Source organism: Chaetodon trifascialis, chromosome 16 (assembly GCF_039877785.1).
Source record: "Chaetodon trifascialis isolate fChaTrf1 chromosome 16, fChaTrf1.hap1, whole genome shotgun sequence".
Taxonomy (NCBI): domain Eukaryota; kingdom Metazoa; phylum Chordata; class Actinopteri; order Chaetodontiformes; family Chaetodontidae; genus Chaetodon; species Chaetodon trifascialis.
Window position 1 is genome coordinate 2,218,513 of NC_092071.1, and position 23,570 is coordinate 2,242,082.

The 23,570-nt window shown below is 46.9% G+C and overlaps 1 protein-coding gene across 4 annotated transcripts in view; it reads left to right on the plus strand.

Annotated features, from left to right (window-relative positions):
- Positions 1 to 2,075: 2,075 nt before the first annotated feature.
- Positions 2,076 to 23,570, plus strand: part of myo7ab (myosin VIIAb) — a 28,902-nt gene continuing 7,407 nt past the window's right edge. For 2 of the 4 annotated variants that reach the window (XM_070982465.1, XM_070982467.1), the window contains exons 1-35: positions 2,076 to 2,174; positions 4,348 to 4,416; positions 7,757 to 7,870; positions 8,071 to 8,223; positions 9,779 to 9,963; positions 10,760 to 10,881; positions 11,205 to 11,347; positions 11,511 to 11,624; positions 11,785 to 11,938; positions 12,120 to 12,196; positions 12,401 to 12,520; positions 12,610 to 12,752; positions 12,842 to 13,052; positions 13,205 to 13,340; positions 13,709 to 13,815; positions 14,037 to 14,078; positions 14,988 to 15,125; positions 15,483 to 15,641; positions 15,802 to 15,894; positions 16,066 to 16,160; positions 16,275 to 16,359; positions 16,491 to 16,709; positions 17,751 to 18,068; positions 18,367 to 18,576; positions 18,879 to 19,055; positions 19,135 to 19,224; positions 19,362 to 19,489; positions 19,643 to 19,769; positions 20,484 to 20,603; positions 20,799 to 20,972; positions 21,056 to 21,283; positions 21,972 to 22,142; positions 22,226 to 22,343; positions 22,423 to 22,549; positions 23,371 to 23,540. In XM_070982465.1, the coding sequence (XP_070838566.1) occupies positions 4,399 to 4,416; positions 7,757 to 7,870; positions 8,071 to 8,223; positions 9,779 to 9,963; positions 10,760 to 10,881; positions 11,205 to 11,347; positions 11,511 to 11,624; positions 11,785 to 11,938; positions 12,120 to 12,196; positions 12,401 to 12,520; positions 12,610 to 12,752; positions 12,842 to 13,052; positions 13,205 to 13,340; positions 13,709 to 13,815; positions 14,037 to 14,078; positions 14,988 to 15,125; positions 15,483 to 15,641; positions 15,802 to 15,894; positions 16,066 to 16,160; positions 16,275 to 16,359; positions 16,491 to 16,709; positions 17,751 to 18,068; positions 18,367 to 18,576; positions 18,879 to 19,055; positions 19,135 to 19,224; positions 19,362 to 19,489; positions 19,643 to 19,769; positions 20,484 to 20,603; positions 20,799 to 20,972; positions 21,056 to 21,283; positions 21,972 to 22,142; positions 22,226 to 22,343; positions 22,423 to 22,549; positions 23,371 to 23,540 (4,786 nt within the window). In that variant the 5' untranslated portion in view covers positions 2,076 to 2,174; positions 4,348 to 4,398. Of the gene's footprint in view, positions 2,175 to 4,347; positions 4,417 to 7,756; positions 7,871 to 8,070; positions 8,224 to 8,684; positions 8,767 to 9,778; positions 9,964 to 10,759; positions 10,882 to 11,204; positions 11,348 to 11,510; positions 11,625 to 11,784; positions 11,939 to 12,119; positions 12,197 to 12,400; positions 12,521 to 12,609; positions 12,753 to 12,841; positions 13,053 to 13,204; positions 13,341 to 13,708; positions 13,816 to 14,036; positions 14,079 to 14,987; positions 15,126 to 15,482; positions 15,642 to 15,801; positions 15,895 to 16,065; positions 16,161 to 16,274; positions 16,360 to 16,490; positions 16,710 to 17,750; positions 18,069 to 18,366; positions 18,577 to 18,878; positions 19,056 to 19,134; positions 19,225 to 19,361; positions 19,490 to 19,642; positions 19,770 to 20,483; positions 20,604 to 20,798; positions 20,973 to 21,055; positions 21,284 to 21,971; positions 22,143 to 22,225; positions 22,344 to 22,422; positions 22,550 to 23,370; positions 23,541 to 23,570 lie in introns of those variants that run through there. The other 2 variants (XM_070982468.1, XM_070982469.1) reach the window with 2 other exon arrangements.

A 23,570-nucleotide genomic window follows, 5' to 3' on the forward strand; every position in this document is an offset into this window, starting at 1 on the left:
ACAGCGCGAGTCTGGAGAGCCCCGTCACTGACCCAGACCTCGGACTGTGAGACCGAACCTCGTACAGGAGGCCGGGACCGGCGGAGCATGAGAGCAGGTGAAGGCTGCTGGACAGATTTTTAACAGAGAAGAAGACTGACAGATAAAGACTGGAGCAGAGAGGTCGCCCTCCAGCTTCTTCACCAGTCCTGTACCATCTTCATCACCCATCCTGCCGACTCTGGGCCTCCTCACGCCTGCACAGGAAACACAGGACAGAAAAGACGGGAAAGACCAGGAGGAAGAAGTGTGTTTAGAGGTAAGTGGGGCAGGTGAACACGGGTCGAGGCCGAGGGCTTAGCCTGCAGCCGGCCGCAGCGCTGCTGCTCTGCTGTAGCTTTAGGCCAAAGCCTCTTACTGCTCCTCGTCCTGTGCCAGCACTTAAAGGAGCCATTATGTGCCCTTCAAGTAAATACAGTAGACCGCAGTGTGTTTGTGTTTGCTGCAAAACGTCTGAGTGGTTTCTTTACTTCCAATTTAGATTCCATTAGAGATTACACGTCGCCAGATAAACCAACAGTTTTAAGTGTCCCCTGAAGAGGGTCGAAATGGCAAACAGAAAAGAATGAGAGCAACCAAAGTGCTGCACTAAAGATGTTAGAGGGGCTATAAAAGTGAGGAGCAGTAATTATATTAAACCGAGCATGAAGGCAGGAATCAGGAGGATAAGGAGCCAGTGAAAAATGGGTAAGATGTAAAAACTGTAATTATTAGCATCAGAAAAAGATAAAATCAAGGTAGCGTGACCAAAAGAGGATCTTAATTCAAGGAGGGCTGCAACTAATTATTGTTTTCATTAATCATTAATGGTACAGTCCATGAAAACTGAGAGAAAAAAAACAGTTTTTGCTTGAAAAGTAAGTGAAACGACTAACAGATTATCCAACACGAACACAAGAGGCACTGAAACGCCTCTGAACAGTAACAGCGATCCGTATGTGTGTCTGAACGGCCTTCATGCTCCACAGTGGAATCAGTGATTTTACATAAGTGGCGCGGACCATAATGAGCCCAGCATTGTGACACTCTCCTCGCTGGGTTTGGGCCTCACTGTTTCTGCAGCTGAGCTCAGAAAAATGTGAATTAGCTTCAAACAAAGCAGCAGTTCTCTGTCCCTCGTGCTGCAGTGTTTCAGTCGCTGCTAATTCTGCTTAACGCTGCTGCACTGCAACCACTTATTATCATTTTTAAGAAGAATCTTTTACGCTTTCATGCCACCGCTGCCGTCTGCCTCCTCAACCTGTTAAAGGATCAACATTTTGGGAAATGCACATTTTTAACAGTTTTTACAGCTGGCAGCTGGTTAGCTTAGCTTAGCATAAAGACTGAAAGCACACAGGAACAGCTAGCCTGGCTCTGTCCAAAGGGACAGAACAAATCTGCCTGTGACCCCTAAAAAAAAGCTGTTTTTTTACATTCGTTTTTTGTACAGATTAAACAAATATGATAAGTTAATTAGTGATCTTCAGAGGTGTTGGTTGTCAGAGTTTTGTTAGCTTTGGACAGATGCAGCCAGCTGTTTCATCGTATTTCCAGTCTTTATTCTAAGCTAAGCTAGGATAAGCTAAGCTAAGCTAACGGACTCCAGCTTCATATTTAACAGACATGAAAGTCAATCTCATAATTTAACTTTTATCATTGTTAAAAGAAAACAGCTACACAGACACCAAATAAATCATTTGATTACTCATGTGATTTTTGGAAATGACAAATATTTGACTGAGATACTTTTAATATCAAGTAAAAAAGGAGCACAGCTGGAAGAAAAATGGGCTGAATGGACATTTTAAGACTCACAACAGCAGCATCAGAGTGCAGCTGTGGATAAATCCTCCCACAGAACTGTATGAATGATGCTTTCTGTTATTATTTAGAAAGATAGAACTATAGCTGGGGTTGAAAGTATTTTACAGTATGTCTCTGACGTGAAGGGCCTCTAAAATGCATTGAAGTCTGCATTAACGTTGGTATTATTATTATTATTATTATTATTATTATTATTACAAAGTCACACTTCCCCTCGGTGTTTGTTTCGCAGACTGAAGCTCAGACCTCATGGAAGCCATGCAAACACCCAGGCTTGCTGGTTGATGATGAAAGCTTCGCGCCTCTCTGTGCCTCTGAATCCCTGCCATGTGAGTCAGAACCGACACACATACAGTACACATGCTCGCTCAGAGAGCATTAAAGGCCACACACGCAGATTAGCGGCCGAGGCTTTCGCAGCGCTTTACAGGAAAATCTGTGACTTTGGGTCTCATGAGGGTTGAGGTGTTGAACTCTGAGGTTTATATGTTAAATGTGAAAGTGCTGCTCTCAGTTCTGACTGTGGTGCGTTTAGCGCGTTGTTGTTATGAGCTGCTCATGCTAACTATTAGCTTTATTTACAGCAGTAGCTGCACAGTAGAAGATCTGCCAGTCACAACAGGCAGAGATGAAAAGAAGCATCAGATATCTGTCAAGCTACTTTTTATTCATGCTAAAAGCTAGCTTAGCATCTTAAAGGTGCAGCGTGTGCAGAGAGCTCTATTGGCAGAAATGCAATATGATATTGGTAAGTAGAGTCTTGGCAAATGTCAAACAAGGAACTCTAAAATCATCAAATATGAGCTGATCATAGAACTAAGGAGCCAACAGTGCTAACAGTGTAGCATCTTCCACCTGCAGAGTCACACTTGACTAACATTACATCCGGCTTCCTCAACCTGCTCTGGCCCATGAGCTTGTTTCAGCCTTGGTAGCAGCAGTGTCACCACTTTGGTCCAGACTGACATATCTCATCATCTGCTGGATGGAATGACATGACATGAAAGTTTGTACAGACATCTGTGAATCCAGAGGATGAAGCACACCGACTTTGGTGATCACCTGACTTTTCGTTTGCAGGTATTCAGTGAAATATCTCAACATCACGGATTGGCACCAAATGTTAGACGGACTGCAAAGCTAATGATATTCACAGCTTCTGGACTTAGCAAATGTTAGCATGCTAACATGCTAAACTAAGACAGTGAAGATGGTAAACATTGTATCTGTCACTGTGAGCATGTTAGCACTGCTGCTAGCATGACTGAAGTCCGTTGGTGTGGACTTCCTCCTAAAACTGAGACCCAAACCCAGATCATACCCGTGTCTTTGAGACCTGAACCTGACCTGAGACCAGGTCTGTGCCTGCTGGTTTTCAAACAAAGAAAGACAAATATTTCCTAATAAATTCTTCTAAATGATCAAACCTGACGATGGCTGGACACCGTGAAGGCTGTGAATTGAAGTGCAGATCTATAGGTCTTTGTTTGGGACAGTAGTCAGATTAGCACCCTGTTGTTCTGGATAAGAGGCTCTGACTTAGCATTAGCAGAGCATGCTGTGACTTGCTGCCTGTGGATGAACTTGGTTGGAAATGAACTGCATGTTGTTTCTCTGCAGTCTCCTCAAGCTTTACTGCGTCAGTCTGTTTCTTTACATTAAATTTGTCTCAATAGAGATTCCTTTGATTTGTAGTGAGGCACATCCAAAATGTTAATTTACTTATTGAACCACTAATGGATCATTAATACACTTAGCCCCTCCCCCAGTGACATGGGCTGTCTTCATCATGTTTTTTTTTGTTTTTTTTAGCCACACAAGCTGCCAACTTCTTTATATTTCCTAAGAAGAATTAACGGGAAACCGGTCGTCTCAGTTCTGTTTCACCTTTCATCCCAATCATTCAGTTCTGCTTCTGTAAGTCACTCAAATGTCTCTGTTAGATCGTGTTAAAGCTCCAAACTGGACTCTGCATGTCAGCTACGAGGTATTTCAACATGGACTGCAGCACAAACTAAATCTGAACATGTTGCTTCTCACTTTCATCTCTTCACAACTGCAAAATGTGACGGCGTAAACATTCGAAAGGATTCGTCTGGGCTGAGAAACGAAGCCGACTGGACACGAGAAGGCCGTCGTACTGTACTGTACCGATGCTGCACTGTACCAGCGTCACTGCTAACGAGGTTAACAAAGGACAGACGGCTCAGTGGGGGAGAAATGATTCAGCAGTCATAACTGCAACAACTATGGCTCGTACTTAAGCCACGGGATTAGCCCCAGGAATTTAAGTAAGCCTTTAGCAGCCCCCACCCTGTAACCCCCCACCCCCTTTCCTTCACTGCTCTGCCGTGTCCAGCTGAGCCACGTGGCCGGTTGTCTCTGCTCTGACCCCCCCTGTGTATTACTGTATGATTACTATATGAATGTGGAGATTCAGTGCAAAGCTTTGTTTGTTTGTCCTCTCAGTCTGATGATGTCTTTGACTCGTCCCCCCTGCAGAGCCCACACACGGTGACGTCTGATGTCCTGGTATCAACCCGCGGCTGAACCATGGTCATTCTGCAGCAGGTAGGTCACGTTGGCAGGAAATGGCTCGACCTCACACTCTGTATGATACATAGAGCAGAAAATAGAACATAATAATAATGATAATATTAAATAAAACACAATTCAAGCACTTAAATCAAAATTTATCGTTATCATTGGCGCAGGCATCGGCCTTCTGCTGTAAGCCGTAAGCTAGTTAGCCGGGCATGCTAACATTTTTAGCTTACCTTGGTGCAGATTGAGACTCAGTTGAATCCAATCTTTACTTTTTCTTTCTTGTTTTTTGGTTTTGGAGCAGTGACACCACCCCCACCCTTGCTAAGCTGTGATTGGACAGTCACTGATAAGGGGCGTGGCCTAGCGAGCAATCAGTGGTCTGTTTTCTTTGCTGTGTTACGATAGTTTGACCGTCTCACACGGGTTAAGCTTGTTTCGTCACACACACTGACTGGTTTCCTGTGTGGAGGGTGTGTTGGATGTTGGAGGAGGGTGAAAGTTTCTCCTTCCTCTTCGTCGTGCAGACGCCCGTCGCTGTTCTCTCTGCGAGCTGCCAAACTCATTACATCAGCCTCGTAGGTGACACTGCTCATGAAAAGCCTGCTTAAGGCCCAGATAAGCAGAAGGCAATTATAATATCAGTGAAAGATTAGATGGAAGTTGATAAATAAACGAGATTCCCGCAACAGCAAAGTCAGATACGGCAAATTAAATTAGAATGGATTAATTATGGAACAGAAGGAGGGTGTGAAGCTCGTAAAGGGTCAGTTCACCTAAAAAAGTCTGTTCTCCCCGACTTCTACCTCCTGCTGTTACCCAGCGCTAATTTTGCACTACATGCAAAATTATCCATCCATCCATCTTCTATGCTGCTTATCCCCTTCGGGGTCGCGGGGGTGCCGGAGCCTATCTCGGCTGTCAACGGGCGGGAGGCGGGGTACACCCTGGACCGGTCGCCAGCCGATCGCAGGGCAACATATACACAGACAACCATTCACACTCACACTTACACCTAGGGGCAATTTTACAGTCACCAATTAACCTAATGAGCAAGCCGGAGTGCCCGGAGAGAACCCACGCATGCACAGGAAGAACATGCAAACTTCACACAGAAAGGCCCGACCTGGGAATTGAACCGGCGACCTTCTTGCTGTGAGGCATGCACACTACCTGCTGCGCCACCGTGCAGCCAACTTACATGTTCATGTGGCAAAATGACGATAAATGAACACTGATGCCTTAAAAAACTGAAAATGAAAATAATTTAGTCTTAGCTTAGTTTTTTTCATAATAACCCTGGTTTCATCTCGGTGAATGACACCTGTGCAGAAATAGGTTCACGTTTGACCTGTGATCAGTGGTGACGCTGCCAGATTGCCATGTGAGGCTGCCAAATTTAATTCACAAAAATATCACAGAGAATAGCAAGAAAAGTGCAGAAGAAGAGCCTGAATGAAAGAAACATGAAGGCATAAAGGCGATGTGGTACGAGGGCACCTGGAGGACTCATCCCTGCAGCCGTCACTGCACTGACTGAAGAGGAGAAAAGCAAAACTCTGACGTCTTACAAAAGCAAAGTGGTCTGCAGGTCAGAGAGATGATGGGGTGCATCGCAGTAAAGGTGACACTGTTTCACTGTCGGCTTGAGAGGAAGAAGCTGAGCTGTGAACGTTTCTGCCAAAACATGCAGAAAAAACCTGAGAAAACTTCTCGTATGAAGCTCTTTGTTCTCTCTGTCTGCAATGTCAGCACACCACGAGAGATAAGTGAGATGTTCGTTTGCTTTTCTTTTATTTCTTTAATCGAGGGGAAGTCACTCTTTAAGAGCACGTAGAATCATCTGTTTACAGCTTAATGTTCCCAGTACGTCTGTAAATTCAAAGCAAAAAGCAGGCGGTAAGAGAGAGGAAACAAACCCTAAGAGTCAGAAAAATAAGACAAATTTATAATTAGAAGAGGTAAAATGTTTATATATAGAGTTTTTAAAATGAGAAATGTGCAAAATATGGACCAAGTTCAAGTTTCATCATTACATCAAATAGAAGTTTTACATCATTTCATACCAAATAAATGTAATAAAACGTTATTTTTCAAAGCGTCTGCAGGATAACTGAGCAGCGCCTGTTTGGAAAGCGTGACTTTGTCGCCGTGAAGCAGCCAGCAGGTCTGAGGGATCGAGATGAAATGACAACAAAAAGTATGAAAAATGTCCTTAAATAAAGTGGATGGAAAATGAAACATGAGCCAAGTGAGAGCAGAACATTGATTCATGAAGTCCCAGCAGACTGAAAATAGCGCGAAGCCGCTCTGTCTCAGCCTGACGTGGTCGCCTCGTATCAGCCCATCCATAGTTTCTCCTCCGTAAGCAGATCCTGGTGCTTCCTCTGCTGAATTCAGACTCGCTCGGTGTCACGTCCCCAAACAGCATAAAGCTCTGAGGTCAGGGGTTACATCATGCCCACGTGGGGCTCTTGGTGGTCAAGTTTAAGCCTTTTTCAGACTTAATCCTCCCATTCAGAGAGCTGGCAGCTGGAAAGTAGGCGACTGTGGGTGTGTGATGAAACTCTGATATTTCCTCGTTATTCAACACACATAATGAAATGATTACAGACACGAAAACAGTCAGATTATAGAGAACAAGTGACTTGATGAATGCGAAACATAACTAGCTCAGGCTCCGTTCAGATTCTTCTGACCTTTAAGTTACGCTGCAATAAAAGCGTCTGTTCAGTCATGCACAGTGATTTGAAACCTCACCAGGAGAAGTAATGAAACATGTATTTATACACGCCGGCAGTCGACATCGTTTCATCGTCTCGGCTGAAAAACTCAGTGAGACAGACGTGAACGATGGTGGTCCAGCCTGAGCTCTGTGGACGCTGTCATGCTTCCTGATGGCTCCACGGACAGATGACTGAGACACGAGGGCAGCTTAGCTTCACTCCTGGGGAGCTCCGGGTGTTTCACCTCTGGGGGGGTTGTTTGGGACCACCTGGCTCGTTAGCGCTCCTGGCTTCATAACGACAGTCGTTAGAGTCACCTGAAGCCAGCTGAGTGTTTGTTAGAGCTCCTGTGAAAGGAGGAGAGGACAGAGCCGTCCTCTGTGGACTGAGGGTCTCTGTTGTCCTCCTCTTTCAGTCCATCTGGACGTAGTTGTCTTTGAATGAGGGTCTTCATCAGAGCACTTCCTCTTCCTTTGTTGAGCCATGTGTTTGTTTCACGTTGGTTAGTTTCTTTGATGAACACGCCTGCATTTCTAAGCTTTTCATGTGACGATGTTCACTCCCTCTTTTCTCTTTGATGGTTTCATTTTTGCTTCTGGGTAGTTTTCCGTCTCTAAGCAGATCTTTGTCTTCTGACGCAGGGGGACTATGTGTGGCTGGACCTGAAAACGGGCCGAGAGTTTGACGTCCCCGTGGGAGCCGTGGTCAAACTGTGCGACTCTGGACAGATCCAGGTTCTGGATGATGAAGGCAGGGTAAGTCATCAGCACAGCAGGAAGATGACTGTTCGTTCACATGTTAATTTCATGTTCTGAATGAGGAAAGAATCACACTAGTGGTCTACTGTACGAGATAGCATAACCAGTAGAAATTGTGGCCAAAATAATGCAATAATGTAAAAATAAACCAGGACCTTTCAGACCTCCTCTTCTTCCTCTTCCTCCTCTCCACACAGGAACACTGGATTTCCCCTCAGAATGCCACCAACATCAAGCCCATGCACCCAACCTCCATCCACGGGGTGGAGGACATGATCCGTCTGGGCGACCTCAACGAAGCCGGCATCCTCCGCAACCTGCTCATACGCTACAATGAGCGCGTCATCTATGTTAGTAGCCTCTTAACACTCAGCTGTTAGAGCACACAGGTGCTCCCAGCTGTCCAAAGCTCAGCGAGGTTCTTATTCAGGTGAAGATGTTGACTGACACCTTCAGCATCCTAAAGTTACTGGAGATAAAACCATTAGCAGGATGTCCCACCTCACCTTGATGAGCACTGAAGGGGACAGAAAAGGATTTTCATAGCTGTGACCAAATGGTACCATAAGATTTAAATGAGGTCTCGTATTTTGATGGCTGGGATTCGTTTCAGGAAGTGACTTCTCTGCACATAAACAGCGTCTTCTCACCCAAACTGAGCTGATCTGTGGCGAGCTGCTCCTGTTCACACCTGTGCAGGAGCTTTACTCAAAGGCTTAAACTGGTTTACAGTGGATATCGTCTAATAATTAGTGCTTAACTGCACAAGTGACCAGAAGGAAAAGCTACTAAAAACTTTGCACTATTTCTTTGAGAGTGTGTCTAAGTTAGTTCTGTAATAGTTTTTGGTTGTTTTGTTCTCTTTCTCCATGTAGACAAATTGTGGTGGAAGGGTGAGTAGGAACTTGAAATAGAAAAATTGAGTGACTGCAAATATGCTAACAGCTTTATGATGCCACAGCCTCCTAACATGATTTTTTTTAATATATTTTTGTGGTTTTTAAAATGTCCCTGCTGTAGCTGTGGCTGGAAAGAGGAGCCATAGATGTAATTTATTTTTACTTTACTCCCGTTATCTCAAGATCATGACTGAGGCACGTTTATTTGTGTTGCACAATGCATGCACAAAGGTGCTAAATCAATGCAACATAAAACATTAGAATGCAACTTAAAAAGACAGAAACCAGTTTAAAATAAAATGATCAGTTGCTGAAAACAGTGAAGACACTTAACGTCATTGTGGGGCTTAATCGGGTCCAATGGAACCATATTTATATTAAATCAAAGGGGTCCAAGGATCGAGCTTTGGGGAACTCCACAAAAATGATCTCATCACATCATCAACTCAAACTTTGATTACATTCTTATAATGTCACATGACTACAGGTTATAAGTACAGGCTGTCTATCAGACCTTTAGTTTAACTCCTCAGTAATCTAAAGTATTGATCGATGGTGATTTTTTGTTCAGGTTTAATCTCACTGAGGCCCTGATTATTTTTTTCCCTCCTTCAGTCATGATCTTGATTTTAATGTAAAATTGTGATTTCGTTCATGGATTTTCTTGGTTTCCTGACGTTACAGTGCAGCATTTCTTTGCTTTATTAATGACTGATTTTAATTCTTGCTTAGGCATCTTATAAGATTCTTCAGCTTCTTCAGTAGCATTTTAAAGCATTTTGAAACAAATTTGGATTATTAGATCCGTGATAGTACACCACTGCAATGATTTTAGAATTACAGTTTCATTTGATTAATGCATCTGGCTCCGTGCAATAATGCAATACGTTTTCCAATCAGTCAGATTAGATTGAAATAAGATGCAGTTATTTAACAGTAGAAATGCAGAAACAGGAAACCAGTGATAAAGTCTAACATCCACTCTGCTGTTTCCGGCTTCCTGCAGACGTATACAGGCTCAATCCTGGTCGCAGTCAATCCCTACCAGCTGCTGCCCATCTACACTCCAGACCAGATCCGCCTCTACACCAATAAGAAGATCGGCGAGTTGCCGCCGCACATATTTGCCATAGCAGACAACTGTTACTTCAACATGCAGCGGAACAACAAGGACCAGTGCTGCATCATCAGGTGTGTGTGTGCGTGTGTGTGAAGGAGCAGTTAAGAAGTGAAGCACGAACAACATCCACAGACAACGAACACGCGATAAATAAAAACATATTAGACATGTGTAAGTGATTATGTCTTTATGCTAAGCTAAGCTAACCGCCTGCTTCATATTGAATGCACAGACGTAAGAGTGGATCTATTAGTCTGACTGTGATGAAGTTCATTTCCCAAAATGTTTGTCTGAGAGGCAAAACCCAGGGCAGACAGGTCCATAAATTAGCCTCCATTAAAGTGAGCTTGCAGCAGTTTCTGTGAGTGCATTAACATTTTAATCAGCTCCTCTGTCTCTCCTCCATATTTTGGCAGCTGGACGGTCAGAGGACGCAGTTCAGAAAGGTTTTAGTCTTAAATAAAAGTGAAACTCAGAAGTGAGAGTTTGACATCCGCAGTTCCACAAACGAGGACGTGGTTTTGAGTTTGATTCTCCACGATTTATGACCCAGCAGCACTTTTACTGATGACGTGTCCTCTGAGCATCTGCACCACAGACGCAGTGCAGGAATGTAACCGAGTACATTTACTCAAGTACAAATCTGAGGTGTATGTACTCCATTTAATGCAGCTTTATGATGGTGCTCCACCACATCTCAGAGCCAAATGTTGTACTTTTACTCCACTACATTTATCTAACAGCTCACATCCCTCCTGTCCAGTGAAAACCACGTATCTCCAGATGTGGTGATTCTGAATTTGGATGTTTCCTGTAACGAAGGATTGAATGTTGTTCGAGTGTGTATCAGCCCTCTGTGTGTTGCAGCGGTGAGTCTGGAGCCGGGAAGACGGAGAGCACGAAGCTGATTCTGCAGTTCCTCGCCGCCATCAGCGGTCAGCACTCCTGGATAGAGCAGCAGGTCCTGGAGGCCACGCCCATCCTCGAAGGTCAGACAGCTGTGGCGATTTTACACCTCACCGAATATCAGCTCAAACAGCTGGAAAACACACGTGAACAGGAGAACAGTCTCAGCACACACCTCACTGAGTCGCTTTCTCTCACATCACATGATCTTCAGCCGCAGATGAAGTTAGTCTGTTTTTCGTGGAGTTGTAGTGATCAGTCAGCTGTAGCCGCACACCGTCGAACATCACGTCACCATCGCGGTGTCACCATCAGTAAGGCCGTCAGACTCCGCTCTTGTCCAGCTCAGTCTGTGTCTCGCTGCTTTTTCCCGTCTACTCACCGTACGATTTGTCGCCTCATCCAGCCTTTGGAAACGCCAAGACCATTCGCAACGACAACTCCAGCCGCTTTGGGAAGTACATCGACATCCACTTCAATAAGCGAGGGGCCATTGAAGGAGCCAAGATCGAGCAGTACCTGCTGGAGAAGTCCCGCGTGTGTCGACAGGTGAGACTGAGGAGATCTAGACGATGATGATGACGTCTCACAGTAACAGTACGCATACAGTACTTCCTGTAACAGAGCCACTTCATTTACAAGGTGCTGTTACTGTGACTGTATGTCGTACTTGAATGTACAGTACAGCCTGATGAACTGGTGTTTCCTCCAGGCTCCAGACGAGAGGAACTACCACGTGTTTTACTGCATGCTGAAGGGGATGGCCCCAGAGATGAAGGCCAAGCTGGGCCTGGGCCTCGCTTCAGACTACTCCTACCTCACCATGGTGAGACATTCATGCTGTTCCTCTTCGTCATTACTGAGCTTTTACTAAAACTGAGACCCCTGAGCTTTTCATCCAAACGGGGTTCATAACAAAGCAGCTCCTCCTGCAGAGCTGCTACGCTCGCCACTGAAGATAACCTGAAGATCTTTGTGTCTTTCAGGGTAAATGCACAGCGTGTGACGGCCGTGACGACCTGAGCGATTACTCCAGCATCCTGTCCGCCATGAAGGTCCTCATGTTCACTGAGACAGAGAACTGGGAGATCTCCAAACTGCTGGCTGCCATCCTGCACATGGGCAACCTGCGCTTTGAGGGTACGACGAAGAGCAAAGACTCGTAGCTTATGAGGGGTTGTTGGCCGTCAGAGAGGTGGTTCAGCTGTGCTGCTATGTTAGTGTGGTGATGAGAGGCGTTTCCAATGAGGGGAAAATAAAAACACATGGTGAATACTTAGTACTCTGATCAGATGAGTCATATAGTCTCTTGGTTTTCCAGCTCGTACGTATGACAACCTGGACGCCTGCGTGGTCGTGAGGTCTCCTGACCTGGTTACAGCTGCGTCACTCATGGAGGTGTGTGTGTGTGTGTGTGTGTGTGTGTGTGTGTGTGTGTGTGTGTGTGTGTGTGTGTGTGTGTGTGTGTGTGTGTGTGTGTGTGTGTGTGTGTGTGTGTGTGTGTGTGTGTGTGTGTGTGTGTGTGTTAAACCTGCTTTAAATGCTCTGTCTCTGTTGCTCTTGCATCTTTATCTTTCTGACATTGCCTGTCGTGCGTCGCAGGTGGAGCCAAAGGACGTGATGGTGTGTTTGACCACGCGAACCCTGATCACACGAGGCGAAAGCGTCGCCACGCCTCTCAGTGTGGAACAAGGCCTGGACGTCAGGGATGCCTTCGTCAAGGTTCTGATCTTATGTCTCATGTGTAAAGTGAAGCCACGACCATGAAGCCATGCAGAGTGTTCTTACTGACCGTGAGGATCGTCTTTCAGGGGATCTACGGGCGCCTGTTTGTCTGGATTGTGGATAAGATCAACGCTGCCATATACAGACCGCCATCCTGCGACAGCAGCATCATGCGCAGGTCCATCGGGCTGCTCGACATCTTTGGTTTCGAGAACTTCATTGTCAACAGGTGAGTAGAAACCGCCATCATGGGTCCACTCCTGAATGCTAGACACTAGTTTCTGTTGTCTTACTTCCTGCTTTGTTCTGCGGATTCAGTTTCGAACAGCTGTGCATCAACTTCGCCAACGAGAACCTGCAGCAGTTCTTCGTTCGCCATGTCTTCAAACTGGAGCAGGAGGAGTACAACCTGGAGGACATCAGCTGGCAGCACATCGAGTTCACGGACAACCAGGACGCTTTGGACATGATCGCCAACAAGCCCATGAACATCATCTCCCTCATTGATGAGGAGAGCAAGTTCCCAAAGGTACAGCACAGCGGAGCGTGATGGACCACCTGAAGAACAGGCAGACTTCAGCTTCAGCTCAGCGATGCGTCGAGTTACTTCAGCTCACTCTAAGACGTCAGCAGATCTGTTTTGCTTTTCTTTGTAATTGCTGTTTCTCTGTGTTTTTTCAGGGAACTGATGCTACGATGCTTTATAAGCTAAACTCGCAGCACAAGCTCAACTCCAACTACATCCCCCCTAAAAACAGCTACGAAACCCAGTTTGGCATCCAGCACTTTGCCGGCGTGGTGCATTACGAGACCAGAGGTGCGTTCTGTTCCCGCAGCCTCGTCCAGGATGCTTTCATGCTTCATTTCATGCTCCTTCTCCTCTCGCTCCTCTTGTGTTTGTGATGATTTGCTGCACTTTTGGCTCAGACTCTCAGGAGAGGACTCTTAAATAAAGGTCAGCTGAGATGTGAGAGGCAGGTCGATCCAGAATGTGACAGACCTGAACAGACTAACAGAGACGCCGACCAGCCACGTGTCAGTCCATAATGACGTCATTTGAGCGGCTCTTAGTTTGAAAAACAGGAAGTGAGAACACAAACTGGACCAAACTAAAAAGCCACCACGTGTTTTTCACCTTTGGTCGCAGTGAGCTCACGCCTCTTCCCTCTCCTCCTCTTCCTCCAGGGTTCCTGGAGAAAAACCGAGACAGCCTCCACACCGACATCATCCAGCTCGTCCACTCGTCCAAGAACAAGTTCATCAAGCAGATCTTCCAGGCTGACGTGGCCATGGTGAGACTGTGAAACCACCACATTTCTGCTTGCATGAATACTTGTAAAGGTGGACTAATATTTTTTGCCTCCTCTTTGTCGTGTTGTGACTTTGAAGGTGTTGCTGTCTTCGGTGGTGACTTTTGCCTCCTTTAGCTTTTCTCCTCGCGGCGTCGGCTCTTTCTAACGCCTCCTCTCACTCTGCTGTCTCTTCTCTGTTTCCTCTTTTGCTCTGACATCAGTTTCTGTGTGGCTATCAGCAGCCCAGCACTCCTGCTCCCAAGGTAATCAACGGCCTTCAGCAACACGTGGTCACTCAAAAACCCTGTGTGTCTCTTAAACTGAGTAAAAACCATGAATCCAGATATCTGCGGTGCACCTGCAGCTAGCAGCGCCCCCCTCCCCCCTTAAGCTCTTCTCTTTATCCTACAGGTGTGCAGTTTGTTGTAGCAGAGGTCGGGAAAGTGTCTTTAATTAGCGTGAAGTTGATGAGAAATGAACCAGCAAACTCTCTGACATGTCCCGTCATGAGGAAGAGCAGTTTTTTAAGGTGGATTACAGCGATGGCGGCTGTCAGAGAGTTTGTTTCCTGTTTCCTTTGTTTGTTGTGTTCAGTAGCGATTGTGTGCTTGTGTTGTGTGTCACTGTGTTAACATGTCTGGTGTTTGTTTGCCCACATACAACATACCAGTAACACAGCATGTCGTGAGCCGTCATCAGTGTTACAGCAGCTGTGCTTTAAGAGCTTTTTTATACAGTGATTTTGATGTTTAGTCCTCCATTTTTATCATTTTAAAAATATAGTATATATAAAAATGTAGTAAATGTATATGTTGCCTTGTTTTTCATCTTGTAAAGTAGAATTGAAAATGTACAAAGTACATGTAAAAAGGTGGAATTAAGTCTCAGCCTGTCCAACACATAATTTCCAGTTGGCACAGAAAGACATTAGTTGGTGGGTGACAGCAGTTTTATTAGAGAGAGTTCAACTGACAGAGCCGAAGAATTCAAAGAGCAAAATGAGTTTTCAGTCACACGTTTTCTCATAAAGGAGAAGTTTTAGTAGCATGATGAAGGTCAAAACATTACAGCATCCTAACTGTTGTCCTGTGTGTGTGTGTGTGTGTGTGTGTGTGTGTGTGCGTGTGCGTGTGCGTGTGCGTGTGCGCGCGTGTGTGTGTGTGTGTTCGCAGGGCGTGGAGACGAGGAAGCGCTCTCCCACTCTGAGCAGTCAGTTCAAACGTTCCCTGGAGATGCTGATGAGGACTCTGAGCGTGTGTCAGCCGTTCTTCGTCCGCTGCATCAAACCCAACGAGCTCAAACGGCCGATGGTGAGACGAACTCTTACCTGTTGGAATATTCTTCAAAACACGCAAACACCTGGACTTTTGTTGGCTCAGGTGCAAGTCTGGGACTGTTTCTTGGCTGGAAACAGTGACTTCCTGGAGTTTTGAGGTTGTCTGGCACACAGCTCCCTGCTTTTACACTTTACTTTTCATACAGTTGAGGCAGATTTTTTACCTTTGGACAGAAGCAGACCAGGTGTTTCCCTCTAGCCTTAGTGCTAAGCTAAGTTAGCCTGCTGTCAGACTGATATCAGTCTACCCATCAGTCATCTCACCCTCAGTAAGGAGGATGTTTAAACCTCAGATTTTAACTCTGTGTGTCTGTCTCTGTGTTTTTTCCAGTTATTTGACAGAGAGCTGTGTGTTCGTCAGCTGCGATACTCCGGCATGATGGAGACCATCAGGATCCGGCGGGCCGGCTATCCCATCAGATACACCTTTGGCGAGTTCGTGGAGCGTTACCGAGTCCTCATGCCCGGCATCAAACCTGCTCACATACAGGTCAAACACACAGCCGCCGCTACAGTCCTGATTAAACCCGTTTAAAGTCATTATAAAGCAGAAAACATCAGGGTTAGCCGTCGTGCAGCCTCTGATTCACTCCTTTCATTCATTGCTCGTCCAGGAGGCGCCACGTTTACGTTGTCCTCTGTCCTTCCAGGAAGACCTGCGAGGGACCTGCCAGCAGATCGTCCTGGCCCGGCTGGGGAAGCATGACGACTGGCAGATCGGAAAGACCAAGATCTTCCTAAAGGTTGTTTTTGTGTGTGTGTTTAAAAGTTAGTTACGGACTTTGTGTGTCCTAGAGTGCGCAGACTTTGGTCACCTGTGGGGCCCCCTGGTGGTCTGGGGTCTCGTCTGCTTCGGTAATCCAGCATTGATGAATATATACTTCTTTATTTGCTGCTTTGTGTCTGCTTGTCAGGACCACCACGACATGCAGCTGGAGATCGAGAGGGACAAGGCCATCACTGACAAGGTCATCCTCATCCAGAAGGCTGTACGGGGACTGAAAGCGAGGTATACGTGAACCCACGGAGGCCAAAAAACCCAGAAGGCCCAGTGTTTGATGAGTGAAACTCTGGGTTCTTTAATGATCCGGTTTCTAATGAAACTTCTGTCTCCGCCTCGTAGGACTGACTTCCTCAGACTGAAGAGCGCTGTGACCTTCATCCAGAAGATCTGGAGGGGTTATCGATGCAGGAAGAACTACCAGATTGTGAGTCCTTCACGCCTTTAATGTGTAGCTGTGAAGTTTCTCTCTGGATGAAAATATTTGTTCGCTCCTTAAAGAGATGCAGCACGATGTTTTCCTCTGAACTCACTCGTTCTGATGCTCCTCTCCCTCAGATGCAGGCTGGCTTCCTGCGCCTTCAGGCCGTCTACAGGTCGAGGAAACACTACAGGAGCTACCAGAAGACTCGCCTTCGCGTGACTCTCATCCAAGCCCGCTGCCGTGGCTTCCTCATCCGGCAGACATTTTGGCGCCGCCTTCGTGCCGTGTTGACCCTTCAGGCCTACACCAGGGGCATGATAGCCAGACGCCTCTGCCAGAGGCTCAGGGCAGAGGTAAAGACTCATTATGTTTACTTCTGCTACTTATATGATGTTGCTGACGTGCCAGAGAGAGAAGGCTATTGGTGCTGACGGCGCGCCGAACGTGCTGAAGACTGTCATGTGTCACGTATTTGATTTGGCTAAAAGAAACTGTGAAGCCTTATTTGTTCATGCAATGCCAAGATTAGAGACTGAAGGAGGTTTTTCATGCACAGCAGATGGTGTGAGAGTTGGATGAGAAGCTTAGCTTAGCTTAGCATAAAGACTGGAAACAGGGGCAAACAGCTAGCCTGGCTCTGTCCACTGCTAAAAACACTGGACATTATATATATATTTTGTTTTTGATCCTGAGGGATAAAGAAAAAACTGCCTTCCTTAATATCTCTGCACTCGCTGCCAGTCACTGTGTAAACGAGCTTAAATGTCAGACTGTGTGTTTTGGAGAGTTGCAGCCCCTTTACTCGACGATCCAAGCTGTTCTGGCTACCGTCTGGTAGCCTCAAACGCGTCACCACAAACCTTCTTTTCTCGCTGAGCGTGTTCAGACCTGCTTGCTGTCTGTCTGTGAAATGTGGAAATGTTTGTGAGCTCTTCCTGTCCTGAAACACAAAGCTGAATAAATTACTTGTTTTGTAAACATTTGTTTAATCGCAGTTTGTTACTTGATGAGATAAAAAAATCAAATCATACTGCCGAGCACGTCTGCAGCTCCCGCGACCCGACGAGAAGGAAGTTAAGTGAGGCGACGCCGTCACGCGTCGTGCATTCGTCTGTGTCGTCTTAATGGACTCATGCTGTTCTTTATTTTGGTTCCTTGTCATGTTAGCATGTAGAAGTCAGATTAAATCTGCTGTAGCACTGACTGCCTGTTTAAATGCTGTCTGGATGTTCTTTGCTCTTTGTGCCGTCTTGTAGAGGCTCAGAACAGAAACTGATGTCCCCCTCAGCTCCTCTGCTCTGGCTTAAGTAGTCAAAAGCTAACAGGAGAAAATGTTAATCAGTATCACAGCCCACCTGCCTCTGTGAACCCCCTCCCTGCGTTTCCCCTCACAGCTGCGCCGGCGACGGGAAGCCGAGCGCCAGCGCCTTGCCGAGGAGGAGCAGCTGCGAAACCAGATGACGGCGCGGCGGGCCAAGGCAGAGGCCGAGAGGAAGCACCAGGAGAGGCTCGTCCAACTGGCCCAGCAGCAGGAGGAGAGGGAGAGGGAGGAGAAGGAGGAGGCGAGGAGGAAGAAGGAGCTGCTGGAGCAGATGGAGAGGGAGAAGGAGCAGCCCGTGGATCACTCCGACATGGTCGACCGCATGTTCGGTTTCCTGGGGAACTCCGGGCCGCTGCCCAATCAGGACGGACAAGCACCAGCTGGTTTCGAAGTATGTGTTTATGCTTTTTGTTGTCCAATAAAGACGTTTGATGTTTACCAATTTGTTATGATTCAATCTGAATTTCATTTTCAGCCACATTAGTCGGATCTGTCAGTGTGTTCAACGTCACACCTGCCAGACATCAGCACGCTAATGTTAGCATGTAGCTCAACCGCTAACGAAGCTGCAGACTCGTAATTGGCCACTTGGGGGCAGAAGAAGCTGACGGACAGGAAAAAAGACATATTATCACTGTGTCCTCATAATAATTGTATTTCTTCATCTGAGTGTTTTTCTTACCGCTCAGGACTTGCTGAACACTCCTCGCGGCGAAGAGGCCGAAGAGGAGGTGCTGAACGACGCTCCGCCTTTACCTGATGAGGAAGATGAAGATTTGTCCGAGTACAAGTTCTCCAAGTTTGCAGCCACCTACTTCCAGGGTGTTTCCACTCATACGTACATCAGACGGCCACTGAAACAGCCGCTGCTCTTCCACGAGGACGAAGGAGACCAGCTGGTGAGAAACCGACGAGCCATCAAGATGAAGATCTGTCCCACTCTCACATTCAGCGTGAAGCCGATTGTTAGCTTAGCTTTAGTGTGAGGACTGGAAACAGCTAGCCTAGCCTGAATTTGACCCAGTGGCACCATGTGAAGCACAGACGCTGCTGGTTTTCTCTGGTATTGTCATTTGTTTTTGGAAGTTATGCTAATTCTTAAACAATAATCCAGTGCTGATTAATTATCAAAGCACCTTTAAGTGAAACATGTTGACTCACTCACCTTCCTGCTGAGTTAAATATCCGTCCCGTCCTGCAGGCTGCTTTAGCCGTGTGGATCACCGTGCTGAGGTTCATGGGAGACCTCCCAGAGCCAAAATGCCAGATGGTCATTAACGACGGCAGCGAAAAGATCCCGGTCATGACCAAGATCTACGAAACGCTCGGCAAGAGGACCTACAAGAGGGAGCTGCAGGAGCTGCAGGTGGAAGGAGAGGTGAGAAGAAGCCGAGAGTCAGACTGTTGACTTTCACACGAGCTCAGGTTTGTGATCGCGGTCGTGTTTATGTCTACAGAACAGCTCCATCGACAGCCAGAAGAGGAACAGCGTCAGACACAAACTGGTGTCTCTCACTCTGAAGAGGAAGTCCAAGATCACCGAGGAGGTGAGCAAGAGGAGGCAGGAGGAGGCGTCGTCCATCACACAGCCGTGGACGACAGTGTCAATGTTAGCAGAGGAGCACGTCAATGGACAGAGTGGGAGACTGAGTCTGAAGCTGCTTCTTCTCTCCGCTGTCTGCAGGTCACCAGGCGCTTGACCGAAGGCGACTACGGCCTCCAGGGGAACAGCATGCTGGAGGACCGGCCCACCTCCAACCTGGAGAAACTTCACTTCATCATTGGCAACGGCATCTTACGGCCCGCCCTCAGGTCCCTCCTCTTTATGTTCTACCATGAGTCTGATGTTGTAGCGATGCTAAACGGGCGCAGGCACCAAAATAACATAAACTCGCACATGTAGCTCTGAATCCGCTGACTCTGGCGCTCCGGACCTGGTTTTGATCAGCTGTTTGTCTGTCTCAGGGACGAGATCTACTGTCAGATCTGCAAACAGCTCACTCAGAATCCGTCCAAGAGCAGCCACGCCCGCGGGTGGATCCTGCTGTCGCTCTGCGTCGGCTGCTTCGCCCCCTCCGAGAAGTTTGTCAAAGTAAGAAACATCACTACCGAACGTACAGTGATACTACGAGTACTGCAGTACACACACGGCCTCCCGACCGTCACAGGGAGGAGCAGGAAAGATGCTGAAAGTCATTAATCTGAAGGTTTCACTGAAGATTTAATCAAAGAATTCAGGTGTTTGTTTTGTTGCTGCTTTATTGACTAGAATCCTTTTCATCGTCTTCATTGATCCTGTAATCAGAGGCTTTTTTGTCTGAGAACAAACATAATATAAAAACAGCTTTGTAGCACTGAGACGTCCAGACTGAAGAGAGCGGAGGAAACAAACGCTGTGTTTACGGCACAAAGGATTCTTTAAAATCCAGTGGAGACTACAGACGGACGGGTCGATGACTGAAAACACATCAGCAAGAGTTTGTACCAACAAAGCAACCGAAGTTTGTTTAAGTCATGAAAGGAAATAAAGTCAAAGAAAAAATCGAATTATGAAACAAGAAACTCGACGTGTTTTGTTTTTGGACGTCACCTTTGACTTTATGGACCAAATGAGTAATAAATGAATCAAGAGAAATAAACATCAGATGAGTCAGAGATGAAAATATGTGTTTCTGGATGACTGACAAGTTTTCCTTTCTCTAAAATATTAATGATAAACGACAGAAAATGAGAAGAACGTTGTGTTTTTCCTCTCGTGTCGCCTTCAGATGATCTCTGTGTTGTCTCTCTCCTCCTCTGGTTTCAGTATTTACGGACGTTTCTGAACAACGGGCCTCCTGGTTACGCTCCGTACTGCGAGGAGAGGCTGAGGAGGACCTTCGTCAACCGCACCAGGACCCAGCCGCCATCTTGGCTGGAGTTACAGGTACTGAAGACGTTTGCTGCTCTGAGAACCTGCAGATCCTGAAAACTCCCAACACTGAATTCAGTTTCCTCAAAAATTAGAAAGTGAAAGTGGATTTGAACAGATTTAGTTATTTATTCCTGAAAAGTCGTGAATTAAACTGATTAACAGGGACGTTTGAACCTGAACTTGAATCCGATGCTTTTCGCCCTCCAGGCCACTAAATCAAAGAAGCCCATCATGCTTCCGGTCACCTTCATGGACGGCACCACCAAGACGCTCCTGGCCGACTCGGCCACCACGGCCAGCGAGCTCTGCAACGCTCTGGCAGACAAGATCAACCTGCGAGATCGCTTCGGCTTCTCGCTGTACATCGCCCTGTTCGACAAGGTGAGGCCCAGACGTCACGTTTCCGCTCGCTGAGGGTCAGCGTGGCCGATGTGATGGAGCTGACGGAGGTTTGCTCCCCTCAGGTGTCGTCGCTGGGCAGCGGCAGCGACCACGTCATGGACGCCGTCTCCCAGTGCGAGCAGTATGCGAAGGAGCAGGGCGCCCAGGAGAGGAACGCCCCCTGGAGGCTGTTCTTCAGGAAGGAGATCTTCAACCCCTGGCACAACCCCGCCGAGGACTACGTCGCCACCAACCTCATCTACCAGCAGATCGTCCGAGGGGTGAAATTCGGAGAGTACCGCTGTGAGAGGGTGAGTTTGGTTTAGCGTGCAGCCGCTCGCACCGGCGCAGCGATCGAACGTTCCTGCTGCTCGCCACGTTCTTTAATCAAAACAAGCGCTCCGAAGTTTATGAAGCAGATTATAGATTAGAAACTCGCACAAAGCTTTTTGAAAACTCGTTTAGTGCTTATATTTTCACTAGTTTAAGTTCTTGAAGAGGGAGGATGCACACAGGGTCAAAGCGCAATGCACCTTCATCGCCATCATCTGCATCACATCACCCGAAGTCATCGTCTTTTAGTTGAATCAGAACAGTCAAACTTGTAGGAAAACCCTTCAGGTGTCGCTCCGATCCAAACATTTGGTTAATTTTGCTGAGAGAACATGTACAGGATGAGTTGAGGGTGAAATGTTTTAGTCGGACGGGCTGTTAAAATCAGTGTGAATCATTAAAAACGAGCAAAAATCTGCTTGATGATCACCGTTTGTGAAAATATAAACGCTTGAAGTCAAACATGCTGCAGCTCTACGACTGACGCAGCAGCAGCAGATTCTGCAGATGTTTTACTCAAAAATCTGAGTTAACCTTCATGGAAACTGACCTGAATCTGTTGAATAAATCGTGCTTTTCGCTGCGATATTGGTTTTGGACGCTGTCAGCGGCCATATTGCTTTTGTTTTCTCATGACGGTGTCTTCGTCCTGCGTCTGTCCTGAAGGAGGAGGACCTGGCAGAGCTGGCCTCTCAGCAGTACTTCGTGGATTACGGCTCCGAGATCCTCCAGGATCGCCTGCTGAGCCTCATCCCCTCCTACATCCCCGACAGAGAGATCAGCTCAGCTAAGACTGCAGAGAAGTGGGTCCAGCTCATCGTCAGCGCCCATAAAAAGGTCTCAGTGCAGCAGAGCTGACGCTGCTTCGCTTCTTTCTAACTCGACTCACGCAGCAGAGGCTAACCACACTGTCTGTGCAGGGATTACACACCAAACGGAGGCTGAACACGCAGAGGGTGAAGGAGGACGTGGTGGACTTCGCTCGTTTAAAGTGGCCTTTGCTCTTCTCACGTTTCTACGAGGCCTTCAAATTCTCAGGTGGGTGACGCAGCAGCAGGAATGCGAAGCTGTTCGTACCTGAAGGGGGTTTTCACCTGGATCCCATCCTCCTCCACAGGGCCGAGTCTGCCCAAGAACGACGTGATCGTGGCCGTGAACTGGACCGGAGTTTACTTTGTGGACGAGCAGGAGCAGGTGCTGCTGGAGCTCTCCTTCCCAGAGATCACGGCGGTGTCCAGCAGCAGGTCAGACGGTGGCGAGGTCACATCCCAGAACATCGTTCGAGTCTTGTTTAAAGCCTGTTTCCACACAGTCACAGAGGGAGAGAGCAGCTGCATGTCTGAGGAGTTTCTCATGTTTCATAAAGTCCTTTCAGTTTCTAGTCTCATCAGTTTCATCCAAAACACAAGTGAGCTCCAACGTATCCTGCACACTTCGGTACAATGCAGTGTTTGGAAGTAGTGCGCCCTCTGCTGGTGTGTATTACTCCCAGAGAGACTGAAATACCTCCACACATATTGGATGGATTATCATGAAACTTGGAACAAACATGGTGTTCTACTGACTTTTTGTCCAGCACCACCATGAGGTCAACATCTATGCTCTTTAGTGAAACATGTCTATAACTCAGCATGAACTTTGATGATGCCTTAACTTTTAAACTGGCGCTGTCGTAAAGTCAAAATGTTTACTTTGGTTTGTCATTGAATGCCTGTAAAAGCGACACCACAACATGCTGAACTAAGACAGCTAACGTGTTAAACATGACAGCTGTGAAACATCAGCATGTTAGCATTCTGATGTTAGCGTTTAGCTCGAAGCTTTGATGTGCCTCCGGTCTCACACAGCTGTTAGCACGGCTGTAGACAGTGGAGGACAAAAGCAGACTAAAGGAAAAAAATGGATCCAATGATAATTCATCAAAGCTGATATCTACAAAAATACTCTGAAAAAGTGAGAAATGATGTGTTTATGTCGTCCATGTTTCAGAACTGCTACATGCTAAGCGACTTATTTTTCATCCATCGTGAAAAGCTTCTGGCTGTCGTTCACTTTCGTCTTGCAGGGGGGGTAAACTCCAGGGCCAGAGTTTCACTTTGGCCACCATCAAAGGAGACGAGTACACGTTCACGTCCAACAATGCAGAGGACATCCGCGACCTGGTGGTCACCTTCCTCGAGGGTCTGAGGAAGAGGTCCAAGTATGTGGTGGGACTGCTGGACTGTCCCAACCCCGGTGAGATGCAGAGGTCGAACATTAAGAAGG